This window comes from Ammospiza caudacuta, chromosome 5 (assembly GCF_027887145.1).
Source record: "Ammospiza caudacuta isolate bAmmCau1 chromosome 5, bAmmCau1.pri, whole genome shotgun sequence".
NCBI lineage: Eukaryota > Metazoa > Chordata > Aves > Passeriformes > Passerellidae > Ammospiza > Ammospiza caudacuta.
This window is the reverse complement of record NC_080597.1, coordinates 6,540,141-6,564,962: the sequence shown is the minus strand read 5'-3', so window position 1 is coordinate 6,564,962 and position 24,822 is coordinate 6,540,141. Positions and strand designations below refer to the sequence as shown.

The 24,822-nt window shown below is 47.7% G+C and overlaps 1 protein-coding gene across 1 annotated transcript; it reads right to left on the bottom strand.

Annotated features, from left to right (window-relative positions):
* Positions 1-656: 656 nt before the first annotated feature.
* LOC131557863 (sodium- and chloride-dependent GABA transporter 1-like) lies at positions 657-24,214 on the bottom strand. The gene is made up of 14 exons (XM_058805334.1): positions 23,971-24,214; positions 19,227-19,358; positions 17,875-17,975; positions 14,781-14,890; positions 14,283-14,415; positions 12,966-13,100; positions 11,391-11,494; positions 10,974-11,098; positions 10,182-10,294; positions 5,485-5,616; positions 4,660-4,762; positions 4,196-4,296; positions 3,274-3,441; positions 657-761 (listed from the first exon to the last, which is right to left on the bottom strand). The coding sequence occupies exons 1-14, from the start codon at positions 24,212-24,214 to the stop codon at positions 657-659; spliced, it is 1,806 nt and encodes a 601-aa protein (XP_058661317.1).
* Positions 24,215-24,822: the final 608 nt, after the last annotated feature.

Here is a 24,822-nt window from a genome sequence, read left to right as displayed (position 1 = left end):
CTGGGGTGAAACACAGCTGTGTGCTGGGGGATGCTCGGTGGAAATTCACATGGAAAGGTGAGAAAAACAGAGAAGTAGATAACAACCAGTCTAAGCTCTCCAGAAACACCACCTCTCCTCAGCAGGAGGATGATGTGGGCACCAGCTGCTTCTCCCTGAGGAGAGCCTGGACCAGGATGTTGCAGGAGGAGGGTGGCCACCACACAATGTCCTGGGCCAGGATGTTGCAGGATGAAGGTGATCACCACACAATGCCCTGGGCAGGATGAAGGTGATCACCACACAATGCCCTGGGCCAGGATGGTGCAGGATGAAGGTGATCACCACACAATGCCCTGGGCCAGGATGGTGCAGGATGAAGGTGATCACCACACAATGCCCTGGGCCAGGATGGTGCAGGATGAGGGTGGTCACCACACAATGCCCTGGACCAGGAGGTTGCAGGATGAGGGTGGCCACCACAAAATGCCCTGGTGGCAGCTGGTTCAGGGCCTTGGTCAGCCATGCCAGGAGCAAGAGCCACGAGCAGGTTCCTCCACCAGGACAAAGGAAAGCCACCGCAGAGCCAGGGACAGCCAGGTGTGCCAGAGGAGCTCGAGGGACAATGTGGAGCTTTGAGCAACTACAGGGCAGAGCGAGGAGCTGGGGCTTTCCTCCTACACGGCGGCGTCTGAGATCTTCCCGTTCAAGGATGTCTTGGGCTGGAGGCCATTGTTGTGAGCGTGCCCCTCTGGCCTGGGCTGGGTCATCTGCTGCAAACGCTGCCCAGGAATGAAAGGAGAGACTGTGTCAGCCAGGGCTGGGACAGCCAGGGCATGCATGGCAGCAGTGAGGGGTGGGATCCTCGCCACATGGCTCAGAGGTGACCCTGATTGCAGGGCAAGGGGGTGGTGCATGCAGTGACTCCTCCAGCAGCATTTGATAGTACCCCAAAAGCCTCTGAGGGTCACCTTTCCTTGGATGCTGCACAGAGCACAGCAGCTCCTCCTTTTATCTGAAACATCCTGATAAGAAGCAAACTGTTACCTTTCCTTACCAAAGGAAGAAGAGAGAGCTGCAATGCCACAGGTTCCAGAGCAGACCTATTTTTCAATTAGGGTTGATTACAGAGCATTACTAAGTAACTACAGCAGGTTAACAAGGTTAGAGTCTGCGCCTTTGATGCTGATCAGAACATCCACCTGCACAAACCTTTGCACAGCAGCAACTCCTGCCACCCTGAGCTGATCAAATGGAAATTGGAGAGTCGAGTAAAGTGAAGCAAGAACCATGAAAATATGGAGGGGCCAATCATTACTGGAGGCATGTGGATTGAGCATGAGGAGTGATGAAAAAGAATGAATCACTTTTGCCAGTCAGGGAGGGACTGGTGCTGTGCACTGCAGAAGAGAATGCAGAGGAGGATTAAGCCTGACCTGAACAGACATCACTAAGAGAAGTAGAACCTCTTTCCAGTAAAGGGGAACAAACTCCTACCCTCCAATACCACTAAAGTGCCCGCTTCTGGGTGAATTCCCTGAAATGTTCACTGAACTGCTTCTGCCATTCATTGTATTTTTTCCCCTTTAACATTCAGGCTCAGTAGGATCAAAATGACTTGTAATCTTTCCTGTCTGTCAAAACCACTTTATTCAGGATTGGCATCTAATTTCCCTCCAGCTCCAGCTCTATTACAAATTAATCCAGGATCTGTGTATATAAGAGGCCAAAAATTCTCTCTGTCTCTCTGATATCAACACATGCACACACAGATTAGCCTACTTTCTTCCTGCTGCCATCTGCTGCTCACTCCTAGGTCTATGAATGATTAAGAGGGGGTCTGGGTCTCGTGATGTTTGTCGAGAGTCAGACAGGGAGGGTGCACATCAGCCACTCATGCTGCTTACTGGTGCTGATGGTTTGTACAAGATGCTGAGGGGAGGGGTGGAAACACACTCAAGAGCTTCCCTCCAAGGCCCTGGGGCAGCACAGGAATACACAGCACTTTGGAAGGACTATGGATATAATTGGCACAAGCCTTTGGTCAGGAGGAGTTGAGGTCCCAGAGCAGTTTGGGCTCCCCCAGATGCTGCAGTGTGCTTTCTCCATCTCCAGTGAAACAGGATTAGGACTAGGCAAAGTGTTGAACCCATACCTGTACTTTCAGGCTTCCCTTCCCTCCTTTTCCAGCTTAAATGATGAGTGAATAAGGAGCCCTGTAAATGTCTGAGAAAGGGCCTACAGTTAGAATTCAGTCGGCCTTCAACCCCAAATCAATGAAGTGGCTTGATATCACACCCTGGCTTGAGTCCTGCAGGAAGGACAAGTACCTAAACCCAGCTTCAGAAGAGAAAGCAGAAACTGAAAGCAGATCTGAGATCCCTAACCAGTTCACCCACATCAGAGCCCATCCAAATGGAATGCTGGGAGGAAGAAAACTCAAATCCACCTGCGACTTCACCTCAGGTAGAGAACCTGAAGCTGACCTCAGGCCAGTAATTCCAGCCGCAACTTCTTTGAGTCAAAGTTTGTTAAAAATATAGCATTCCTAAAATAAACTCGTGTGATTTAGATGGCTTCTGGTTGCTGTTCCAGCTGGGCTGGGAAAGCCATAAATCAACACTCCTGGTGTGGCTTCTTACAACTGTAAGCACTGAGCCAGGGATTTGGGGCACAGTGCTCTCTAGACTGAATGTCAACACTGTACATAAAATCTTAACAATAAGTACTGGGTATGACATGGAGACTCATGATTCACTGCTTAAAAAAATCCTGCTCAAATTACTAAAGAAAATGTTTTAAACAAGACTAAGGTGGTGGGTACTGCAGGTCTTTCTTGCTTCCTAATGCCTCAGTCACTGAGTGTTCTCTGAAAGGCACATGACAAAGCACCCCTGGGCTTGTTTCTGCTGCTAGCAGAATGCCTGAGACATTTCAGGATTCAGGCTTGGAGGTGCTGATTCCCTGCTGAGGAGTGCCAAGTAAAAATGCTCATTGCCAGGAATCCTCAGGAGCTGGGATTTCTCTGGGTCAAGAAACCTCAAGGATTTCTTCCCAAACTTTTCCATTGCTCCAGTACTCCATGCCAAAGAGATACTCAAGAGATGTTCAGTGCACTGAGGCTGATCTGAGCCCTCCCTCCCTCTCTCCTGGGGGAGATGGTGCACAGAGCTCCTGCAGCACCAACCTGGTGCACTCTGATCACTCTGTCAGAGCAGGACCAGGCTCTGCTCGGTCCAGGTTCAGTTCAGGGAGGAGCTCACCCTGGGCAGAGGGAGGTGAAGCTGTTCCTACCTGCCGGAGGGTCCCTGTTGAGGTGAAGAAGGAGTAGAGCATGTACCCTGGAATCAGAAACATGGAGGACAGGGCCATGAGCCACCCGATGCCTTGGCCCCACATGGGGTAGACGTATTTGCCCAGAGTCAGAGGGGTCATTTCCACCACACTAAAGAAGAACACACCCTAGAAAAGAACACCAGCCATTGCAGGGGAAAGTGCAAAATCAGGGTCCCACCATTTCTTCCTTCATTACCTTCTTAGCTCCCAACAGCTCTTTTCATTAGTCTGATTCTTTCAGCCCACCAACTGGTCATTTCATATCATTTCTTCTTATCCTGAGCTGGATAAGATAACCTAAGCTTTCCAAAAAGCTGGAATTGGAACACTCCATATTTCCTTCTTCCCTAGACTACTCAGACAAGCAGTGCCTCCACAGCAGCTCCTATGCAAGCAAACAGCGTCCTCACAGCTGGTATCAGTCTTCATATCACACCACTCCCTGCACTGCTTCTGCTGGGAGGGCAGGAACCTGCACAGGCCAAACTGCTCTGCAGTCAGCTATCCTGCATTTCGTCATAGCTTTTGTTCTCATAAGCCTGCCAGAGGCTGAAGCTGGAGTAGCTGAAAGCCAGAACTGATAATAGCTTTTTAAAACATCACATTATTTTGCTTATCATCTTACATCTCAAAAAAAAAAAAAAAAGGAAAAAAGAACTGATGGCCTCATTTAGATTAAAAGCAATCATCTAGAACTTTTTTATGGGTGATTTCCAGCAGGCAGAATGAAAGAGGCTTCTGTATCATTTTACTTATCTCCAGTCTGCCTGGGACCCCCTTGTACCAGACCTGCACTGGGTTGAGAACAGAATGTTTCCCTACTGCCCATCTAGAGATCTTTCTAGACCCACTCCTGCACAGAGGATTCCCCAGGTCTTACCAGGCAGACAAGAGGGGTGAAGAAAGCCCAGCAGATCTTCCACCAGATGCAAGGCTTGTAGCCAATCATTTCTTCAATGTTCCTGTAAAACCTGTTCACACCTACAAGAAGAAATTAGTATTGAAAGAAAACCCCATCTCTGCACCATGGTATTAATCTCTTCTCCTGGCAGAGCACAGGCCAGGCACAGCAAGAGGGTGACAGAGTGGCATGAGAAGAATTAGCTGGAAGGGATGGAGTAGTGGGACACAAACTCATGCTAACAGCTTCCATGTTCCTGATGTCCTCTTGTGCTGAGGTTTTGTGAGGGCCTGGAGAAGTGAGATTACACCCTTCCATTCCTGATTTTCTGAAGCTATCAATCTTTTGGCTGCAAAGTTGTCATTGTCTTCACTGGTTTTGGCTTTTTCAGTAAGTCACCATGCCCACAGAGAAAACAAAGGAGCAAGGTGTTTTGTGCTTACCATAACACCAAGAAATTGAGATGGTCTCAAAGAAGACAAGAAAAAGAAGACACATGCCACTGGCTGAGTAGTAATCAAACAGCTTGAAGACATAAATGCCACCCTGAAAAGACAAAAACAGGGTCAAGGAGTTCAGTTATAGATTATGATCAACAATATCAGCCAGCAGCTTGGATTGCTACTGTCCATGTCTGTTGGTTGAATGCCTATTTCCTTGGACAGTAAAGCCACTGTTGCAATGTTTCTACTGGAGTCTGGTTCTCAGCAGCAAAACTGACGTGCCCTTGCAGACAATTAGCCAGCCTGCTCAGGCATAGCCCAGGGTGAGGAGAAAAGAAATTACTGGGATCTCTTCTATTTCTCTGCTTTAGAAGGAGTCAATTTAGCCTGCTCTGCCTCTCCCTGGAGTTTTGCATTGCCTCCTCATGAACCCACACAGCTCCACAAATGGTCTCCAGACCACCCAGCCCTCACCTCCCCTCACAAGAACCTCAGCTTCAGCTCCAGAGGTTCAAGCCCCCAACAGATAGGTTTTCTTTGTGTTATCTTAACTCTTTGAAGTAAGCATTCCCTAAATTTGGGCTCTGTTGGCTTGAGTCCTTATTGCAAATAGCAGAAAAACAGGCCAGACTGACAATAGGATGATGGTAAAAATTATGGATGCATGCTAAGTCACTTGAGATGTAGCAGTGATGAGCAAAACACTTCACTCAGAATAGGGGAAATGCTGTCACTTGTCCCAAAGCTTTGCTGGTGCTGTGACATGCCAAGTGGCCAGAAAGGTGTCAGGAATGGAGGTACAAGCACAGCCTGTACCATCTGTACCTGGGTGATGTTGGAGAATCCGATGAGATAAGAGATGAAGCAGACTACTGCGATGAAGATCTTCTTCCTGGCTCTTAGGACTCGAGGGTACTCATCCATCAGGGCTGTAATGAACCCTTCCACAGTGCAGAACTGTGGGAAAAGGCATACACTGATGATACATATATAACTGTGTATATATATTTATATATATAAGTATATATATACTTATATTTTTATATATAAAAGTATATAGATATACTTATATTTTTGTATATATATACTTTTATATATATATATATCTGAGGATATATATATATAAGTAACTTAACCTGAACACATTTAACTTCAATGCTGAGAACCTTATGGACTCTGCAGACTCCAGAAAAGAAAGAGTCATCTCTGCACAAAGTTGGTCTGAACCATCTTCTGAAAATTTATCTCTCTCCCCACTGAATATAGATTGAGCTAGGAGCACCAACTGTAAATATTAAGTTAAATACTTAAAAATAGCTCAGCTAAATCTCTGCCTTTTGCCTCTCATACAAAGCCTCCTCTTTCTTCCCACAAGCTCTCTAGGGCCTCCCCATGACTGCCCTGCTCCCCAGGCTGCCAGGCCCTGTGCCACACTTGTGTGTCTGGCTGCTGCTGGGACACAAGCAGGACCTTTATTGCTCTGCTCTTCTTCCTCTTCCCAGCCTGTGGCAGCAGCCCTTGTGCTGTTCAATGATGTAAATGCTCAATAAGGACCTGTCGTACCCAGTCCTTTGTGCATGTGAATAACAACATCTCTGATTACCCAGTCCTTGATTGCATTTCACTTTTTCAAGCACACAATATTAAATGCATGTAGCACACCAAAAGCCCATCTTCACAGCACATAATCTTTCCAGAAGTGGAAATCCCTGGATGGTTTGAGCAGAGCTGCACCAGCCACAGTGTAATAATGCTGTCTGCACCAAAGCACAGAACAAAATCCCCATGAGTGTTGCCTTCCAGTTTTCCTTCTACTTCTGCCTTCTGGCACAAGGGCAGTTTGACTGCCCTTGTGAAGCGCATTCTTCTCTCCTATCCCTTGATAAATTGTGAGATTTACCTCTGTATCTTGCTCCCAGAAACTACAGGTAACATACCCTCTCTCTGAGAGAGCACATCTTGCCTCTAGCAATAACCCAGGGAATTTATGAGGGCAGCAAACTGGCTTCCCTGGTCATGCTGAGCAAATGTACAAGCCAGTGCAATGAAAATTAAAGTGGTTTCATCACTTCTCGATGCCAGGGACTTCCCTGTCCCTGGGAAGAAGAAAATGCCCTAGAGTGAAGGTGGAGATATAGATCAAAAAGAGCAGCAGAGGGTTGGGAAGGTGTGTGAAAAAAAAATGGAGTGCCTGAGCCTATTATAGAAAAATTAGGTACCCCAATGCAGGGAAATGACTAGTATTTGATTTTATGGTTTTGGAATGTTGAATATTTGTTTTATTAAAACTGTACTATATTACATTATAACTGTATTAAAGAAGGATATTATACTATACTATAGGATATATTATAGATATTATGGTATAATATAGATACTATACTATCTATACTACAAAGAATACTAAAGAAATACTTACTACTAACTAACAACTCATGACTGTCTCTTGACAGTCAGGACACAGTTTTGAGTGACTGGCTAAGGAAACAAAATAAGTTTTAGTAGAATTTAATTGCTAAACTTTTTTAGGTAAATAATTCTCTAACACGTTCTACGTGTGTAAAACAATAGGAGTAGTAAGCAGAGCTAAGAATTGTTTTCCCTTCTTCTCTGCTTTTCTCACAGCTTCTCTCTGTTCAGAGGGCATTGAATACCACAGCCTGTAGCTGGGCAGGGATGGTGGAAGAGCTTGCACACTGCTGACTGTGTGCACACTGCTCTGTGGGCAGAGCATGGCAAAGGGAGATGTGCATGCCCAGGGCTTTATATCCACGTGGAAAGCCAGTATTCCCAGAGCATCAAAGCTCCACTGCTTACACTTGAATTTTGAATGAGCTAAGCTTTTTATGTTGGACACAAGTGCCATTAAAGCATCTCTTGCTGTTCATGCATGGGTTAAGATGCCTTTAAAGCCATTGACAGTGAGTGCTTCACCCCACCCCACCTGGCTTCTTGTCTGGGAGAGTCAGGACTGAGCTGGCACTACAGTTTGAAGAGATGGCATGACTAAAAAAACCTCTGCTGGAAGCTATTCCTTCCACATGGATGCATGGGCAGGCACTGCCAGAGCCATGGCAGGGCAGGGGATCTGAGACCAGAAAGACAAATGCGTTTGGAGGGGAGCAGCCTTGGTCATGGGCACAGGGTGGTGTCCAGCAGAAAAGGAGCAAAGAAAATGATGCCTTAGAAAATTGGACAGAGTAAAGCTGACAGCCCTTTGGTGCAGGAGGAATGATCAAAATCAGGGAATGCACAGAAAGAAAGACAGGGAGATGGGTGGTGAGGAACAGGGCTACAAATTCAGTTGAATTCTCTTTGTCTCCTATCAAAATTAAGCTCCTGTGTAATGGAGAAGGTGGAGAAACAAATGATTGTAGATTGCTTTTTCTAGCCATGGAACTGGCAATGGCCTTCATACCATTTACTGAAAATTGCCTCATGACAGCCTCAGACTTCACAGGGGATGCAGCCTGGAGGAGGTTTACCTTTCCACTCCAGGGACTGCAAGTGCTTGGCATGGGGCTCACTTTTCCCAGCTTACAGACCAAACCTTGGCTGCTTGCACATGCAGGCACCTGAATGAAAGCATGCTGCTTTCAGAGTGGCATGGAGCTGAGCTCTGGTGCCTCCTGTTCTTGCCACTGCAATCTGCTTTCCAAAAAGGTTTCCTTTTCCCACCAACCTTCTCCAGCCACATTTTTTAGCATGCATTCTTCTCTTCTTCATGATATTACTTCTTTCCCAAGCATTTTATTTCCATTAACTTGTCTCTTTTGCTCCTTTTCCTCTTTAGGGGCCTAATCATTACACAAGCTGCTGAGACCAGTAATCTGGGCTTGGGAGCCACAAGAGTGGTCTCACTGCTGGCAGCTGGAAATCCTCATGACCAACGTGTGCCAGGCAGCCTCACATGGGACAGACACAGGGCTGGCAGTCACAAGGCTTGCCAGCTCCCCTGAGCAATAAATGCCTGACCTGGAAACTGCTAGGTCAAAAGGAAGCGCTAGGATATTATGAAAGAGGTTCTGGATGGGAGAGAGCTGAAGCCTGGATGGATCAGAGCAGAGGGAACACCAAGGCACAGGAGGGAGGTGTCTGTCAGCACAGGTCACTCATCCCACAGGAGCAGCCAGGCAGCAAGAGCAGCTGGAGCCGTGCTGCACCTGCAGGACACAATGCTTGCTCCCCATCTGCAAATGCCACAAAGGATATGCAATCAGCACGTAGAAAAACCTTTTTTTGTTGTTTTTTTTTTGTTTTGTTTTTTTAACTGAATGCTCCAAAATGCATGTGGAACTGCAGCCACTGTAGCAGCCTGTGCTCACTGGTTTACATGCAGAAGCTGCCATGCTGTTGCTGGTGTGTTTGAATGAGGCAGAGCTCCAGCATGCAGACAGAAAGCTGCTTCACATGTATTTAGCTGTGCTGTTTAAAAGCTTGTTTTCCTTTTGATGCTTCATTCCCCCCACCCCAGCCTCTTCCTCCAGGCAATGAGAGCCTCCCAACAGACTGTCTGCCCTCTGAAACTGGCTGTCAGAAGGGACGTGGAGAATTTCAAGGGGTATTTCAGAAGCAAATGCAGCAAATAAATTCCACACAGAGTGCTTAGAGGGCTTATTGTCATGTCTCCATTTACCAGCACTGAGTGAATAATCCATGCAGACAATTTTTTTTCTGTAAATGTAGTTTCTTTCAGAACATTCAGGTATCATCTTAATTTTTTTTCCTATATAATGTCTGTGGTAATGCATTCAGGAGCTTTATAAAATGCATATGAGAGTGTGACATGATTGGAAACCAGGTTTGGTTCATTACATTTTCCTGGAAACCAGGTGTGACATTTCAGGAATAGGTTTGAGTTTCATTGTGAAGTAGGCTTGGGTTTATGAACACTGCCTTTAATCCAAGAGAACATCCATTTTGTGCTGGTGGTTTGTGCTGCAAGGGAAAAGCATGGGGGGAAAAGGGCAGATATGACAGACCAAGTGCAGGTTTTTGCAGGAACCTTTGATTTTTATACACTCAAAAGGAAGGCATGCTGCAATTCACTGCTTTACTGGGTAGCTACTTTTATGCTGAATTATCAGAAAAAAAACCCTATCACCACTTGTAAAAATGCAGAGATAATGGTTTTTTGTTTGTTTTGTGAGGGCTTTGAGGGGGCAGGGTAGAGACCTTTTGCTACATCTAACTTCTTCCCCCTCGAGTATCTTGTAAAACTAGATAAGATGGCAAAGCAGTCAGGGTACCCAGGCACAGCCTTTTCCAAGGCATGACTCCTTCCTTCTGCCAGGATCTATTCCTGCTAACCTATGGACCAGGAAGCTGCAGCTCTGCTCAGGGTTGCATTGTTGCTGGCATCAACAGCAATGCCAAAATGCTGCAGGAAAGCACAGCCCTCACACCTTGAGAAAGCAAAAACCCACTCAGCTCAGCACTGTCCCAAGTGCAGAAGGGGACACCACAATTGTACCTGAAGACATTTTTGCATCTTCCTCCACTTTCTCCCTGAGTTGTCTCACCTGACTGTCCAGACCCAGCATCATCAGCATGGAGAAGAAGAGGATTGACCAGAGTGAGGACAAGGGCAGCTGTGTGACAACCTGTGGGTAGGCCAGGAAAGCCAGTCCAGGGCCTGCAGTAAGGAAAAGGGGGATGAGCCCATGTTCACAAAGCATTGGATGGCAAGTCGGAGATAAGTGCCACAGTTGAATAGAGAGACAAAAATTACAGCCAAGGATTCAGGGGTTTTTATATAGGAGCTAGGAACACTTGTTCCTTTGTGGCTGTGACACACCAGCTTGGTGGGAGGCATGGGGGCAAGATGGGGGGACAGGATTGGAGAAACAACTCCTGCAAACAAGTAATCAAATTATTGCGACCAAATGGAGCTGGAGCACTGTGCTAGAAAAATAAACTGATATTCAGAGCTGGTTATAATTTTTCCTGGTGCTTTTTTTTTTTTCTCCCCATCACAAAAGGCTGTTTCTTGAGATAAAAGCTTTCTCTGGAAAGACAGCAATTTCAAAATATGTCTTTGTGCAGAAAGACACAGTCCTATCTTGGTTAAAACATTATTCTGAGATCACAGTCTCAAGATCTTGCATGCAAAAGGGACTCCAAATTTTGATCACATCTTCTGAAAACATAGGTAGTATCTATTCTCCATAAAAAGGTTTCAGAAAGCAAATGGCCTAAATATTTCACTACAGCAAAATAAAACTTCAGCACACCTAGTCAGGAAAGAACAAGAACAGCCCACACAAATGGTTCTCACAGGTTGCTGTTGCATTTGAACCTGGGTTTCTGCTTACCTGAGGAGGCCAGCTCTGACACTGACTTCTTCGTGATGTGTGACATGAAGCCAATGATAGAGAAAATAACAAACCCTGCAAATATGCTTGTGGTGGAGTTTATACAACAGACAATAATGGAGTCTCTGGAAGAGAGAAAGAGAGAAAAAACCCCACCTGAAGGTCCCACCAAGAGCAGAGGGTGGGGTAAACAAAAGACCAGGCCCTGTGGATAGCTGGTCCTGTGCCTTGGACAGGTAGCACGGGTGACACACTGTGTCCTGTAGGCAGGGAGCCCCTCTGAAGAGATCACAGCGTGTCCCCATGGCTGCATGGTGCCAGCAAGGGGACAGCAGAGATCAGGCAGGCTCACCACAACCCCCTGCCTCACCCATGAGGAGTCCCAGCCACACAGGAGTGTGGAGAAAACCCACTGACCTGTAGACGTTGTTGTGGAAAGTGTTGTAGCTGCCCAGAGCAATGAGGGAGCCCAGCCCCAGGCCATAGGAGAAGAAGATCTGAGTGGCTGCATCCATCCAGACCTGCAGAGAAGGAGCCAGAAGAGGAGCGCAGCAGAAGGGGACTCCATGCTGCAGGTGCATGTCCTGCAGCAGCACAGTGCAGGGTTTGCAGGGGGACTGGGTGCAGACTGTGGAGCTGAGTGCTTGGATGTACAGGGGGACTGGGTGCAGACTGTGGAGCTGAGTGCTTGGATGTACAGCCCACTGGGGTGGCCAGGACCTGAGGGAACCCTGTCCGTAGGGCTCAGTCAAGAGTTTCTTACTAACATCTAATCTAAAGCTCTTCTCTTTCAGTTTAAAGCCATTCTCCTTGTCCTGTCACTACATGGCCTTGTCAAAAGTCCCTCTCCAGGGCTTTTCTGTAGGGCCCTTTCTGTACTGGAAGGTAGGGAATCTGCATCCTTCCCATGTGTCAAGTGTATCAAAGTGCAGTCTGGCCCAGCATCAGACATGCCCTCCAGTGGGATGATGTAGTGCAGGAAAAGTCATGCATTTCTGAACAGTGTCCTGTGCACATCAGAAGGGTCTCTTGCATTGTCTGAGTCTGTGTGTGTGTTTGCTTTCTCACATGTGGCCCCAAGGGATGCTGCTCCACTCAGAGACCCACATCCTTCTCTCACACCCTCCATTTCTCTTCCACTAGTGGGTCTTTGATTTTCCAACACGGAAATAATGTGTGCAAACTACAGAGGACAGCTTGCAAAGCTGGTCCCTGTGCCTTAAGTGGTTAAAGCTGAGAAAGTTCAAGAAAAAGAGACAGACTGCTTGTTTCTTAATTGCATAGAATTTACACAACTCTTCTGGTCTTGAGAACCCTGTTTCCTGCATTAGAGCCAATGCAGTTGGTAGTATGGTTACAGAGAGTGTCCTGAAAGATGGATCATTGGGACCCTCACTGGAAAGTGACAAATCTCCAGCTGTCCCCACTCACACATGACTGGTGACTTTGGAACCATTGGAGTGTTGCTGCTGAAAAACACAGAGTCTGTGTATCCTGTAAAACTTCATTTTTGCAAGAATCCCTGTTCCTGCTGGGTCTCCTCACTGCTGTCAGTGACCAAGAACACATTAAGAACACATTAACTCATCACTTAAGCACTGCCAAAAACTGCTGCTGTGTGTACTGCTGTGCTTGTGCTCCTTGTGAGGCCCCCATGCCAGCAGCACATCATCCTTTCTCTGGGACCACCAGAACAGCCACTGAAATGAGGCATTCCCAGCCTGGAGGGGAGGTGCCTTTGTCAGGATAACTTCTGACTCCCCATACCCTGTGGATAACTCTGCCTGGTACAGCAGAGCTGCTGCACAGATTTCCACCCATGAAGATCTTTTCCTCAGCTTTGTCTCAGCCCTATGGGACAAGGGTCATGAATACTTGTACAGGGTTAATCTAGAGTTATTTTAAGTAGTTACAATATTCATGGGAAGTGCCTAAGGAAGCCTAAAGCAGAGACAGCTGGGAGATAAGATCTTTCCTCACTAGGCTACAAACCTCAGAGTCAGAGAGCTTCCTGAAGTCAGGTGTGAGGTAGAAGAGGATCCCCTCCTTGGCTCCTGGCAGCGTGACTCCCCGGAACAAGAGGATGAAAAGCATGAAGTAGGGGTAGGTGGCTGAGAAATACACCACCTGAAAAAGACCCCATGGGAGAGAAGACATCAGCCCACCAGACCTTTCCTGCCCATGGTGCCATTGAGTCTGGCATGTTCTCCTGTGAGGGGGACAGGCTCCCAAGCACAGCCAATTTCAGCAGCTTTTCCTTGCATTTTCTGTCCCCCTTTCCCATGCTAGTAACGTTTCTGGCTGTTTGAGGTTTCTCCCTGCCAATGATACACAAGCACACACTAATCACAAAAGTAGCATGCTGAAGTCTGGATGAAATGCCCAAAGACAAGGGACTTGCACAGGGATAATTTTAGCCCACAGAAGTAATCCCCTCAAGTCATCACATCCTTACTTTGCAGAGCTAAAGCTGGTGTTTCTCTAGACAAGTGCATGAAGCAAAACAAGTTGTCTTGATTCCACTGCTTTCTTTTCAGCACTGTTTCAGTATCTTATGGGTATGTGCCATCCCTCATCACAGAGCCCACACCAGTAATCACCAGGGCTTTGCTGTGGCTGTGTAGCTAAAGCCTGTTTGAGAGCCACTGGGGAAGTTAACAGCTTAGGTGACCTACCCCTGAAGTGCTTCTTTCTGATCTCTCCTCTAGATTATTCCTTTCATAATAGTGTCTGGCTGCACCATGCTGTGCTCTAAATAACACATCCCAGCATCTCGGTGCTGCTGTTTCACTAAACAAAGCAATTACCTTTCTGCTGTGCTAGCCTGGAACACTGCACAGGGAATAACAACGGGCTTCTCATCTGAACATCTCCCACCAATATCAAAAGGGCAGCAGGGAAATTGTCAAAGGAGATGGGGAGATTTTTTCCACCAGAGGCAATTTAAGAGACTGTGATTGTCAGAAGTGGGAGGCCACAAGAAGCTTTGCTCTCCCAAAGGGCTGTCCCAAAGTGGGAAATATAAGTAATTTCTGAAAATGCCTCTTCCCAAAAAGAATGCATGCTCAGACCCATGACCCTACAGGCAAGAGCTATTCTCTACACTTAGAATGAAAATTACCATAAACATCATAGCAATTTTCACAGCCATGAAAGGTAAATGTCAGGAATTTAATAGCATCTATTGTGATTTTGCCTCTAAACACCATAACCTTAGTTATAGACACTTAAATAAAATTGAGTCTGGAGGACATTTTGATGGCACAGCAATGAGAGGCAGCACCAAAAGACCCAGCCCTCACACTGTACCTTGCCTGTCCACTCCACACCCTTCCAGATGGAGAAGTAGACCAGCAGCCAGGCCAGGGCCAGCGTGCCAGCCAGGGGCCAGCGGACAGCACCAGGCTCCCCCAGGCCTCCGGACATCTGGTGCATGTTCCTCCTAAGGGTGGGAGACACACTGTCAGGACGAAGTCTGACAAAAAGGGCTGAGGAATTTGGAGCTCCCAGAGTGGCTGGAGGGGGAAAGGCCAGGTGCAGACAGGTGTGAGAACCCACAAATCCCTAGAGGGAACTGAGGATCATTGTTATAGGACAAAGGGAGGTGAAGAAGAGGTGGAGAGACTGTTTGCAGGCAGGTCCATCTGACGTGCATCTGCACAGGGCACCCCATGCCCACCATGGCTGTAACGCCCTTCTGCCAAGGCTGCCCAAGGAGCAGAGCCCACAGGCACAGCCACGGCCCTGGTGGGCAGGCACAGTGACCACAGGGAGGGAGAAACCTGGTGTGGGCAGCTGGGGACGTACTCCCAGAACTCGGTGACGGCGCTGGTGAGGTTGGTGGTGTCGTTCAGGGAGTAGTTGGAGAAGCAGCGCTCAGTGTTCCAGGCGTTCCCACAGCTCTGCCATGGCAGCTCCTGCACCAGAACAGGGACACCAGGGTCACCATTCATGGGATATCTCCCAGGTGAAATCTGCCTTCTTCTAAACTGAAGCCCCTTAATATTTTTTTTTTGCAAAGATAATGGGCAGCTCCGCTGGATGGGCATGCCCTTGTAGCTAAAATACTGGAACAATTTTCAAAAATATGATAAATTGTAAAAGGATTTTAGGGGAAAAAAATATCATTATATGATTAGGGCAATACTGTAGCTCCAACAAAATTCCCCACATAGAAAGCCACTTCCAATTAACTGTTGATAATTAATACCTACAAATTAAAAAACTATCAAGGGATACTGTGTTTATAACCATTACAGCTTTTTGCTAGCTTCACTCAACAAGTGGCTGGAATTTACTGCACAAAGAATAAGAAGGGATTTGTTTCTTATGTTTTTAATTTACACCAAATTCAATGCTAAAAAAGCAACATGGCCCTGAGAATGGAGTCAACTGGTTGTCTACACAAACAGACTTTTATAACACAAGCACAGGAGTAAATTGTCCAGGACAGTAGCTGTTTGATGCTGTCCACTGCCCTGATTATAAGCAGCACAAAGGGATTCCTGGGAGAGGTTTACACTGTGGGTAGCAGTGAGACAGCAGCACAACACTACAGAGTTACTGCAGTCAGCTCTGGCACTGCAGGCAGTGAAGCAGCAGTGCCAGGGGCTCTCTGAGCATGCAGGACAACTCACCCAGGCCATGCAGTGCCACGGCTGAGCCAGCCCAAGGAAAGCAGCTCAGATATGTCTCCATGAGCAGCTAGCTCTTTTCCCAAGCACAGTGTGTGTAGACAAATGCAGAGCAGCTATTCTGGGGGATTTCCTTCTGCAGATAAGACCTGAGGCTCCAGTTCAACAAAGCTTTAAGAAGATGTTTGTATCCATCCCTATGCCTCCAGGAATGTAGACCTCTTTACTGTAAAAGCAGATCCACCAACGAGGGGAGAGAATGATGCATCTGACTCCATCTTATCAGAAGGCTAATTTCTTACTTTATTATACTATATTATATTAAAGAATACTATACTATACTAAAGAATACAGAAAAGATACTTACTGAATGCTAAAAAAATAATAATGAAAACTTGAGACTCTTTCCAGAGTCCCAACACAGTTTGGCACTGATTGGCCAATGAGTCAAAACAACTCACACCAGAATCCAATGAAACAATCACCTGTGGGTAAAAAATCTCCAAACACATTCCACATGAGCACAACACAGGAGAAGCAAATGAGATAAGAGTTGTTTTCCTTTTCTCTGAGGCCTCTCTCGCTGCCTTTCAGCTTCCCAGGAGAAAAACCCTGGGTGAAGGAATTTTTTCAGAGAGTATGAATGCCATGCTCTTTAAAAATATTATATGTATTTTAAGTGCCTTGTGCCATGAGTGCCTTTAAGTGCTGCCTTCACTGCTCCATCTAAATCAGTTCACTCCAGCAGATGATACCTTCAAACATGGTATCCTGGCAGAATGGTGACTATTGCAGGGGTGGAGGTGACATTCCAGTGGCCACCCAGACCACTGCACCGCCCTCAGTGGTGATTTCATGAGGACTTGCTAACCGCACTGAAGAAAAGGCAGTGGCTGAGCAGTGCTGCACAGCAGCTCTTCAATTCTGCATGTTAGAGAAGCTGCACAGCTCTCACAAGGAGGAGCAGGCTGGGGGCAGTTTGTTGCTGCTCCATATCCTCTGAATTTTAAGAGACAGAAACTGCAGAAGGCAGGCTAGGCTCTTATTATAGTTCAAAATACTCTTAGTTAAATTTAGGAGGCACAGGGGACAGACATCAGCCTGGCTTTTTCATTTGCACCTCGGGTCCTTTTGGGAATTTGGAATTCTCTCTGGTAAAAGAAAAGGTTTTGAGCCAAACATCTGTATCTGCCTATGCACATACAAGCACTGTCCCCACCTGGGTCTGAAACATCTGAAGGTGCCAAAGCCTTATCCTGAGAAACATCCTGCCCAGGGTGGAGTTGGGACGGGTTACTTTGGAGAAGACCTCTGTTTATTTAAGAGCCCCTGAGGGTGCATCTAATCACCCACAGCAATAAATCTGTTCTAGATCCAGGATCCTACAGTGATAGGTGGTGTTGGTGGTAGAAACACAATTGAGAATGCCAAATGAAATGATTCAGCAAAAGTCTTGATAGATACTTGAAAGTTTTGCTGGAACAAAAAGGAAAACTGGATGTACAGTGTCCACAATAGCATTTCAGGGTTATATCTAAATGAAATTTATAAAAAGATCCCATTTGAACCATGGAGTTGATTTCCTTAAGGCTTCAGGTTGCTCAGAGACTTACATTAAGGAAACTCTTACCATTTTCTGGGTTGAAATAAATAATTCAGCTACCAAGAAGTTAATATGGGGTGTGAGTCTAACCTTGTATGGTAGAAGGCCTTGCTATGGAAGAGGAACCCACTACAAATTATAACACCAAAGCACACACTGAGGGGCAGTCACAAGCAGATGTCTAGATACTTTCTGAATCATTTTCCCAGCAGAAAAACAATGCCTTGGAGATCATTTATCAAGAGAGGAGTGAACAAGAACTAATTAAGATAAGGAGCAAGTCCTGAGAAATGAGACCATGATGCAACAAAGCCTGACAAAACCAGTTCTGGAAATGTGCAGCTCAGATTCGAGCAGCACTAAAAATAAAACAGAAACACAGGCTGAGTTTTAAAGACTGAAGTGAGTGAGGAACAGTTCCTGTAGAGGGGATAGGACCATCATCCCCAGAGGACAAGCATCACCACCCATCAGCACCACAAAACTGCCTCCAGGGCTGATGAACCTCTTCAGGAAGGGTGTAACATGATGCTGACAAGGGCTCTTTGCACAAATGGCAAGCAGCTAGTGACTGCTGTGGGTCATGAACAAACCACTGCCCATAGGTGGGAGTGAGGACCCAGAGCACAGCCAAAGCCACGCTGCAGACACGCCCAGGACTCACCGAAGTGAAGGAGTTGAAGAGATAGTAGAGAGCCCAGGCAATGATGACAATGTAGTAGATGTTCAGCCAGAAGGACAGAACCATGGCTGCCAGTCCCACACCTGCAAATGAAGGCAGAGAGCAGCATCAATCCATGTGGGGATACCAGGCATTAGTTTCTCTGGGTCTGGATTGAAGGTACTTGAGACAATAGTTCATGTTTGGACTCAGGTGTTGATTATTTCTTACCAGTAAAACAGTCTCACTGCTGTGAATTTGGCAACAAGGCACAAAATGGCCAACAGTCTCTGGTTACAAGGTCTTTTAAGACCAAACTATCCAATTAAGAACTGGCATCTGGATTATTTTCCCTTTTAACCCAATAATTGATCCCAAAGAGCCCCCAGTGGGGACTTTTTTGCCCAATTACAAAATGCCACCCAAACCCATGGAGAAGAAGGAAGAAGAAGAATGAAGAGGAAACCCAGGATGACACCCTGTGCCCTCCACCTTGCTCCCATCCACAACACATTAAAACTCCCAAAACCTAAATTTCTCACCAAGTGATACATCTACACTACTTTCTATAATCTGTTTCACACTTTAGTGGATTCCAGTCTATCTTGAAGTCCAGGAAACTTTCTCCATGAATGAGGGTCAGAGTCAGTGCTCCCCTGGGGGTCAGGGCACCCCAGAGCAAACAGAGAAATATTCCTGGTGCCCTGGGTTTCCACAAATCCAGGTCTCCAGTACCCAAGGGAGTTCATGGGCACCACAGCAAGGTTTTTTTTTGAAAACCAAAAAAAGGGACCAGCTCATCAACACAGAGTGTGCTGTAGCTGCAGAATGAGCTGGTCAGCACGGGAGGCTCATTCCCTTACGTCTCTCAGCCACCCATTTCCACTGGGGGAACAATGCTTTCAGTGTGCTACCCAAACTCTATGGACAGAGCTCCATGAAAACAGGATCTTGTCACTTTCCCACATCCAAGGCATTTCCAAATCACCATTGACTTCTAGAAAACAGTCACTTCAAGCATGGCAACAGGTTGCATTCCCATACAATTAAAGTATGCATATGTTGAGAAAACAAAGGGTCTTCTGCAACCGGAGCCCCTCTGTCACAGTCCCTTGTCCCATAAAGTCCCTTGTCATCACACAGAACTGCTTGAACAGAGCACAGTGATGTTAGAGACTGCAGACAGAGGTCAAGCACAGTTTGATAAAGACAGAGGGGAATCCACAAACCTCCCCCCCACCACCACCTGCCACCCCATTCCAGCCCCCAGGAGTTTGCTGATTTTCCTTCAAACCATTAGTGGGGTTTTGCCTCTAGTGGTGTGCCATTTCTGTCACAAACATACAGCACAGTACCTTTGAACATGGGTGCTAATCTCCAGACTCCTAGTCCACCAATAGAAGTATATTGGCCCAGGGCAGTTTCCAGCAGGAAGAGAGGAATCCCAGCAAACACCAGTGTCAGGAAATAGGGGATGAGGAAGGCCCCTGAAAGAAGGAGCAATGTTATCAGGCAGTTCCCCCTTTGATCAAGAAGAAAATGCCTCCAGCTGCAGTTCCTTGCTCTGCAGCACCCATGTGATGAGGAGCAGCCTCTCCCAGAGGTGACAGCTTGCAGCTGGAGTTGATGTGTTTGGTGAGTCTCCCACTGAGGTCACAGCTCCTTTCCCTTATCACTGTGGGTATGTGTGTACCATGTGTACAAATACACTGGCATCACTAGCTGTGCAATGCCAGGCTCACTTGGTTAGCTGCTTAGGCAATGCTAAACCCAATCTGACAACAACCCCAAAAGCTTGGACACTGACATTGGTAACTTGTTGATGTTCTGTCTTACCTGCAGAAGCTTTCAATTCTTATTCTTCTCCTTCTTCTTGAGGGAATAGTGTACTGGAATATCTGGCACTGGCCATGCTTTCTTTGTTTATAGCTGCTTCAGTCTTTTAAAAAATCTGTGACCCAAACTGTATTGGCTCTTGTAACAGTGCTATATACCACCCCACCTGTGTTTTAGGTTTTACCTTAAAATTCCTAGTGAAAATATTATTCTTCCCCATGGCTCTATGGAAATTATCTCATCACTAGAAAGGAGGTAGAACACTCATTCACTAGAGATATTACTGGAACCAGTTTTTAGAAGAGCAATTAGAATATGAGAACCTTGCTGGGATTATTGGAAGGCTGTACAAGTTCGGGTCATCCTGACTTCTAGGATGTGGGACAAAGCCCAGTTTTATCTTTCTCATGGAATAGACCATCATTTCTGAGGGGGACAAACCTTTGCAGAATATGCTTGCTGGGGACAGAGGGGGGACACTCAGTGTGCCCAGAAGTAGCTGGCTGTGCTCAGGACAGCACTGATTCCTGCACCAGCCTTAGGGCTGAGCTGTCAGTCTGAGTCTTCCTCTCCAGCTAATTGTAGGGAAGCAAACACGGAGCTAGTGAGCAAAGCCACTCTGCAGAGCTGTGGCCCAGCTTGCACCCAGCAGAGCCAGGCTCCAGCAGCTGCTCTCTGAGGGCAGGGAAGCAGCCAGGCACAGCCAGGGATGCTGGCTCAGGGGACACCCAGCTGGGGACATCTGCCTGCCAAGCAGGGAGCTGAACCCAGCTGGGAGAGGCAGGTGCCAGCACTCGGCATGAGAGTCCATGGGAGGCAGCGTGCAAGAGGAGCTGGCAGTGGGTGGTGGGCAGAAAACACTCTCTGTGCCAGCAGCTCAGTGGCCATGAACCTGAATCACAAGCTGGCATGGAAGCACAGGCTCTTGGCTTCACCAGCAGCCTGGTGCACAGCAGAGAACAGCTCTGGGCATCACTGTGCCTGCTCAGCAGCCTCTCTCCCCTGTGTGCTCACCAGACACCACAGCCTGCAAGGTCCAGCCCCTGAGAGCCCTGTGGGAAGCCAGGGTCTGCTCCAGGGCTGCTGCCACCCTGCTGCTGTGCAGTTTGGAGGCTGAGCTTAGCAGCAGTGCAAGTCTCCTCCTCGCTTCTGTGCAAGCAATTAATGAAATTTGGCTGCAGCTCTGATGATCCTGCACTTCTCATCTACAGCAGGTCAAGAAGGTTTGTAGGTGAAAGATCTTATTAGTTTGTTTGGAAAAAAGAAGAAAACAAAAAACAAACAAATAAACTGTTGGACACAAGTCTTTTATCCTGACTTGATTCTCAAGAATAGTGGAAAACTACAAACCAGACCACCTCCTTGAGCTGAGGGCTGTTGGCAATGCCACTGCCAGTCTGGAGGGCCGGGTCCCCAAGCAGGCATGGATAATATCCCCAGGTCCTATACAGCCAGATGAGAAATCAGTTCTGGAATTTTTATCTAAATTTTGCAGACCAGTACAAAATATGGTTGTATGTGACCTTGTCAAAGTGCCAGCTTGTGTCCAGATCCATGGGTGTCAGATGCTGGTCCTGCTCAGAGCACTGACCCTTGGAGGCAAGGAAGGATCAATAGTGCCTGGTGCAGATTTGGGGATGCTCACTGTGCATCCCCAAATCTGCCTGCTCCTAATGCTGCACAGCAGAGAACAACAATTAATCCTTAAAACAGGGAACACTGCCCACAAATCAAAAACTGAGCATTACAAGCTGTTACACTGTGTTGTTTTGAATCTCAGTGTGCAAATGAGGAGTGGAGGATGCTTATTTAAAGGATTGTTTTTCTCTCAAGTTATTCAAGCTTAGGATCTCATAGGCAATTTTTAGCATGTACTGAGCTGCATTTAGAGTGAATTTGGAGTCTGGTACAATTCTGTTGAGATCAGAGGGACTGTATAAGGTTAGAGATCGGTGTAGAGGCTGGAGGCACAGCTGGGCACATCCAGCTGCGTGCAGGGCCGGCAGGGAGCCCGGGCATCACTTTGGGTGAAGCCTGCTCCCCGCAGCGGCCGGGCCGAGCGCTGTGCTGCCGTGCCCGGGGCTCCCCGCGTCGAGCAAGCCAGCCGTGAGCCGATGCAATGCGACAGCGGTAAGTGAGACGACAATATTTCCATTCAGTTCAATTTGCCTGTGCGTAATGGAAGCAGCCCACACGGCCGCGCTCTGAGCAGGGCACATGCGGGACGCTAAAATTAGCGTTCCACCCACGGTCTGCGGCGCTCCGCGGAGGCCGAGCCGAGGCCGTGCCCGCCCGCTTGCGAAGGAGCCGCGTCCCGGTGATGCTCCCGTGCGTCAGCTCCGGCTCAGGCAGCGCTCCCTCCTTGGTGCTGCCGGCTGCGGGAGCGGCAGGGCCCGGGGAAGGAGCCATCCAGGCTGCCATGAACAGCACGGAGCGGCAGGGCCCGGGGAAGGAGCCATCCAGGCTGCCATGAACAGCACGGAGCGGCAGGGTGCTGGGAGCAGGAACCAATTCCTGCATTGCATCTGTCTGCTCACAACCAGCTGCTCCCTCTGCGTGCCCGCGGCTGTCAGGGCAGAGAGCGCCCAGTGCTAGTGCTAAAAATAGCGCTCCGCACCTCCACAGCACCCTCTGACTTTATATGTAGGAGTTTAGCTTCACTACACCCCTCATCTAATTACATCACTGTCATCTCCACCTTTATGTGTGAGGAGACAGTCACAGGCAGCACAGAGCTGTGAGAGACTTGGGATGACACAGCAAGCACAGGGCTAACAACCAGTGCTGGACCCAGCCAAGGGGAAATGTTCTGGGAGGAGAGCTAGCAGACAGAGTGTGGCCACACAAAGATGACAGACCTGCACTGGTGGCACCCGGCCTGGATGTTCCCACAAAACCTCCCCTGGGCAGGCCTGGATGTTCCCACAAACCTCAGTCAGCTTCACCTGCACATTTCCACCTCTCCACAAAACCCAAAGAAGCTGTGGATGTCCCATCCCTGAAAGTGTTCATGGCCAGGTTGGATGTGGCTTTGAGCAACCTAGTGGAAGGCGTCCCTGCCCTTGGCAGTGGGTTTGGAACTGGCTGATCTTTTAGGTCCTTTCCAACCCTGATCATCCTGTGATTCTACAATTCCATGAAAACAGCATAATCAGTTAGAAATCTTCTTGTCCAAGTTGCTAACTTTCTGATCTCCTGCTAGGATTCACTCCATGATTCAGAGAAAGGGCCTAGATAGCCTTAAATGCCATGAAGTAAATGCACATTGCTTCAGGGAACAAGACCCTTCTCCTCTTTTCCAGGGTTGGAGAAAAAGAACATCCTGCAACATCCTGCTGCCTGCAACAGCAGAAATGGGCTGGTGATATGAGAAGTTATGAGAGCCAAAGGTAAAAGGAAAATTAAGACATGGAGAAGCAACATGAGAAGAGACCCTTGGAGCAGCATGAATGAGTGTGGCACTTGGGATGGGGACTCCGGGCCAGGAGGAGCTAAGAGGGAAGCAAAGAGCAATGTGGGAAGACTAGCAGGGAAAACTAAAATGATATATACAGATTTAAAGGTGAGGAAAATGGGTTTGGACTTGTGTGGGAAGTCTGTAAAATGGTTCAAGGAAGTGAGCAGCTCTTCAAAGGGGAGAAGGAAGGCTGTTTTAGTAACAGGCACAAGCAATGGGAGAGCTCAGCATGGAGTGAGAAGAAAGAGCCTCTGCTCTACTGACACCTGCCTGTACTCCCCTCCACAAAAGCATCTCCTGACAAGGCAGAAGAAAGAGCACGATTTGAGAGGGGAGCCGAGGCACAGAAGTGTGTTTTCTGAGTTGGTCCAAGATGTGCAGAAATTCTGTAGCTGAGCAGGTAGAATTTCCTTGAAAATGCCCTAGACTGAGGAGAACCTAACCTTTAACAGATGCAAACTGGTTTCTCTGGAGGTGCTCCAGAATCTAGCTGGGTGCCTATTTGTGCATAGCCCTCCCTGTAAGTAAACGAGGTCCCACATGCCTGGTTTTGGGGTTTTTTTGTAGTAAATTTGAACTTCACAAGCATGACAGAACTCAAACTGCTTGTTATATTTCTTTGGACTGCTTCTTCGCAGCCTGCACTTGCTAGTAAAACCCACAGATCATGGAAACTTGTCTCTGGACAACTTAATAACTCCCACCATGTGGGAGAGCTCTCAGCTGGAGAACCACCCATTTGCCCAGACCCACACCAAGCCAAAACCTGCTCAGGTACAAGGCTGCTCATTGTGCATTTCTCTCACCTCCTCCATTTTTGCCACAGAGATAAGGGAAGCGCCAGACATTACCCAGACCGATAGCATAGCCCACACAGGACAGCAAGAAGTCAAATTTCCCCTTCCAGGAACCTCTGTCTGGGATCTCCTTCTTCTTCTTCTTCTTGGTGCTCACGACCTCAGAGCTGATGGGCTCTGGCTCCTCCAGGGCTGCCTGCTTCACCTCAGAGGGAGAGCTCAGCTCCACAGAGGTGTTGTCCATCTTGCCCATGGTGGCTCAGAGGTGAATCCACTCTTGCTGAGGGGCTGGAGGAGCAGGAAATGCAGTTTCTGCCCTGGCCACGAGAAGACAGGATGGGAAGCACTGGGCAAAGCTCCTGGTGAGAAAGGAGAGAAGGAAGGTGTCCTGTGTCAATGTGGTGTGTCAGACTTGGTTGTTACCATCACAGAACAAATCTCTAAACTCTCATCTTACCTGCTTCTCCTCCCAGTGCTCTGCAGGAAGAGCTTTGGGACCAGTAGGCATGCAGCAAAACCACAGGTTGTGGGTGACCCACCACACAGCACAGAAATGTACCTGTCCTGTCTGAGTGACAGTGGAGGAGGGCACGATGGAGGTGCCAGAGCTCCCAGGCCTGGGGTCCAAAACTGAGTGCAGCAGTCACAGAGCCACCGGAGAGTTTGTGTGGCCCAGCCAGCCAAGCACTGCTATGGATGTGCTCCCCTTGGAAATCCCATGCATTTATCCCTCACCGCAGCAGCAACACAGCCATGTTCACAGCTGTGCACCTGCAGCATCTGGCAAGGCAATCACTGCTTGCTCAGCCCCTCTCTGTGCACCATGTTGGTTCTGTAATCCCCAGGTGTACCCAGCTTGTG

Coding starts and splice junctions, on each gene's coding strand:
- LOC131557863 (XM_058805334.1), bottom strand. CDS start 24,214: ATGGGCAAGATGGACAACACCTCTGTGGAGCTGAGCTCTCCCTCTGAG. Junction 19,359..23,970: donor CTGTGGCAAAAATGGAGGAG/GTGAGAGAAATG, acceptor TCCTTCTTTCAG/GGGCCTTCCTCATCCCCTAT. Junction 4,763..5,484: donor GATTCTCCAACATCACCCAG/GTACAGATGGTA, acceptor TTGTCTTTTCAG/GGTGGCATTTATGTCTTCAA.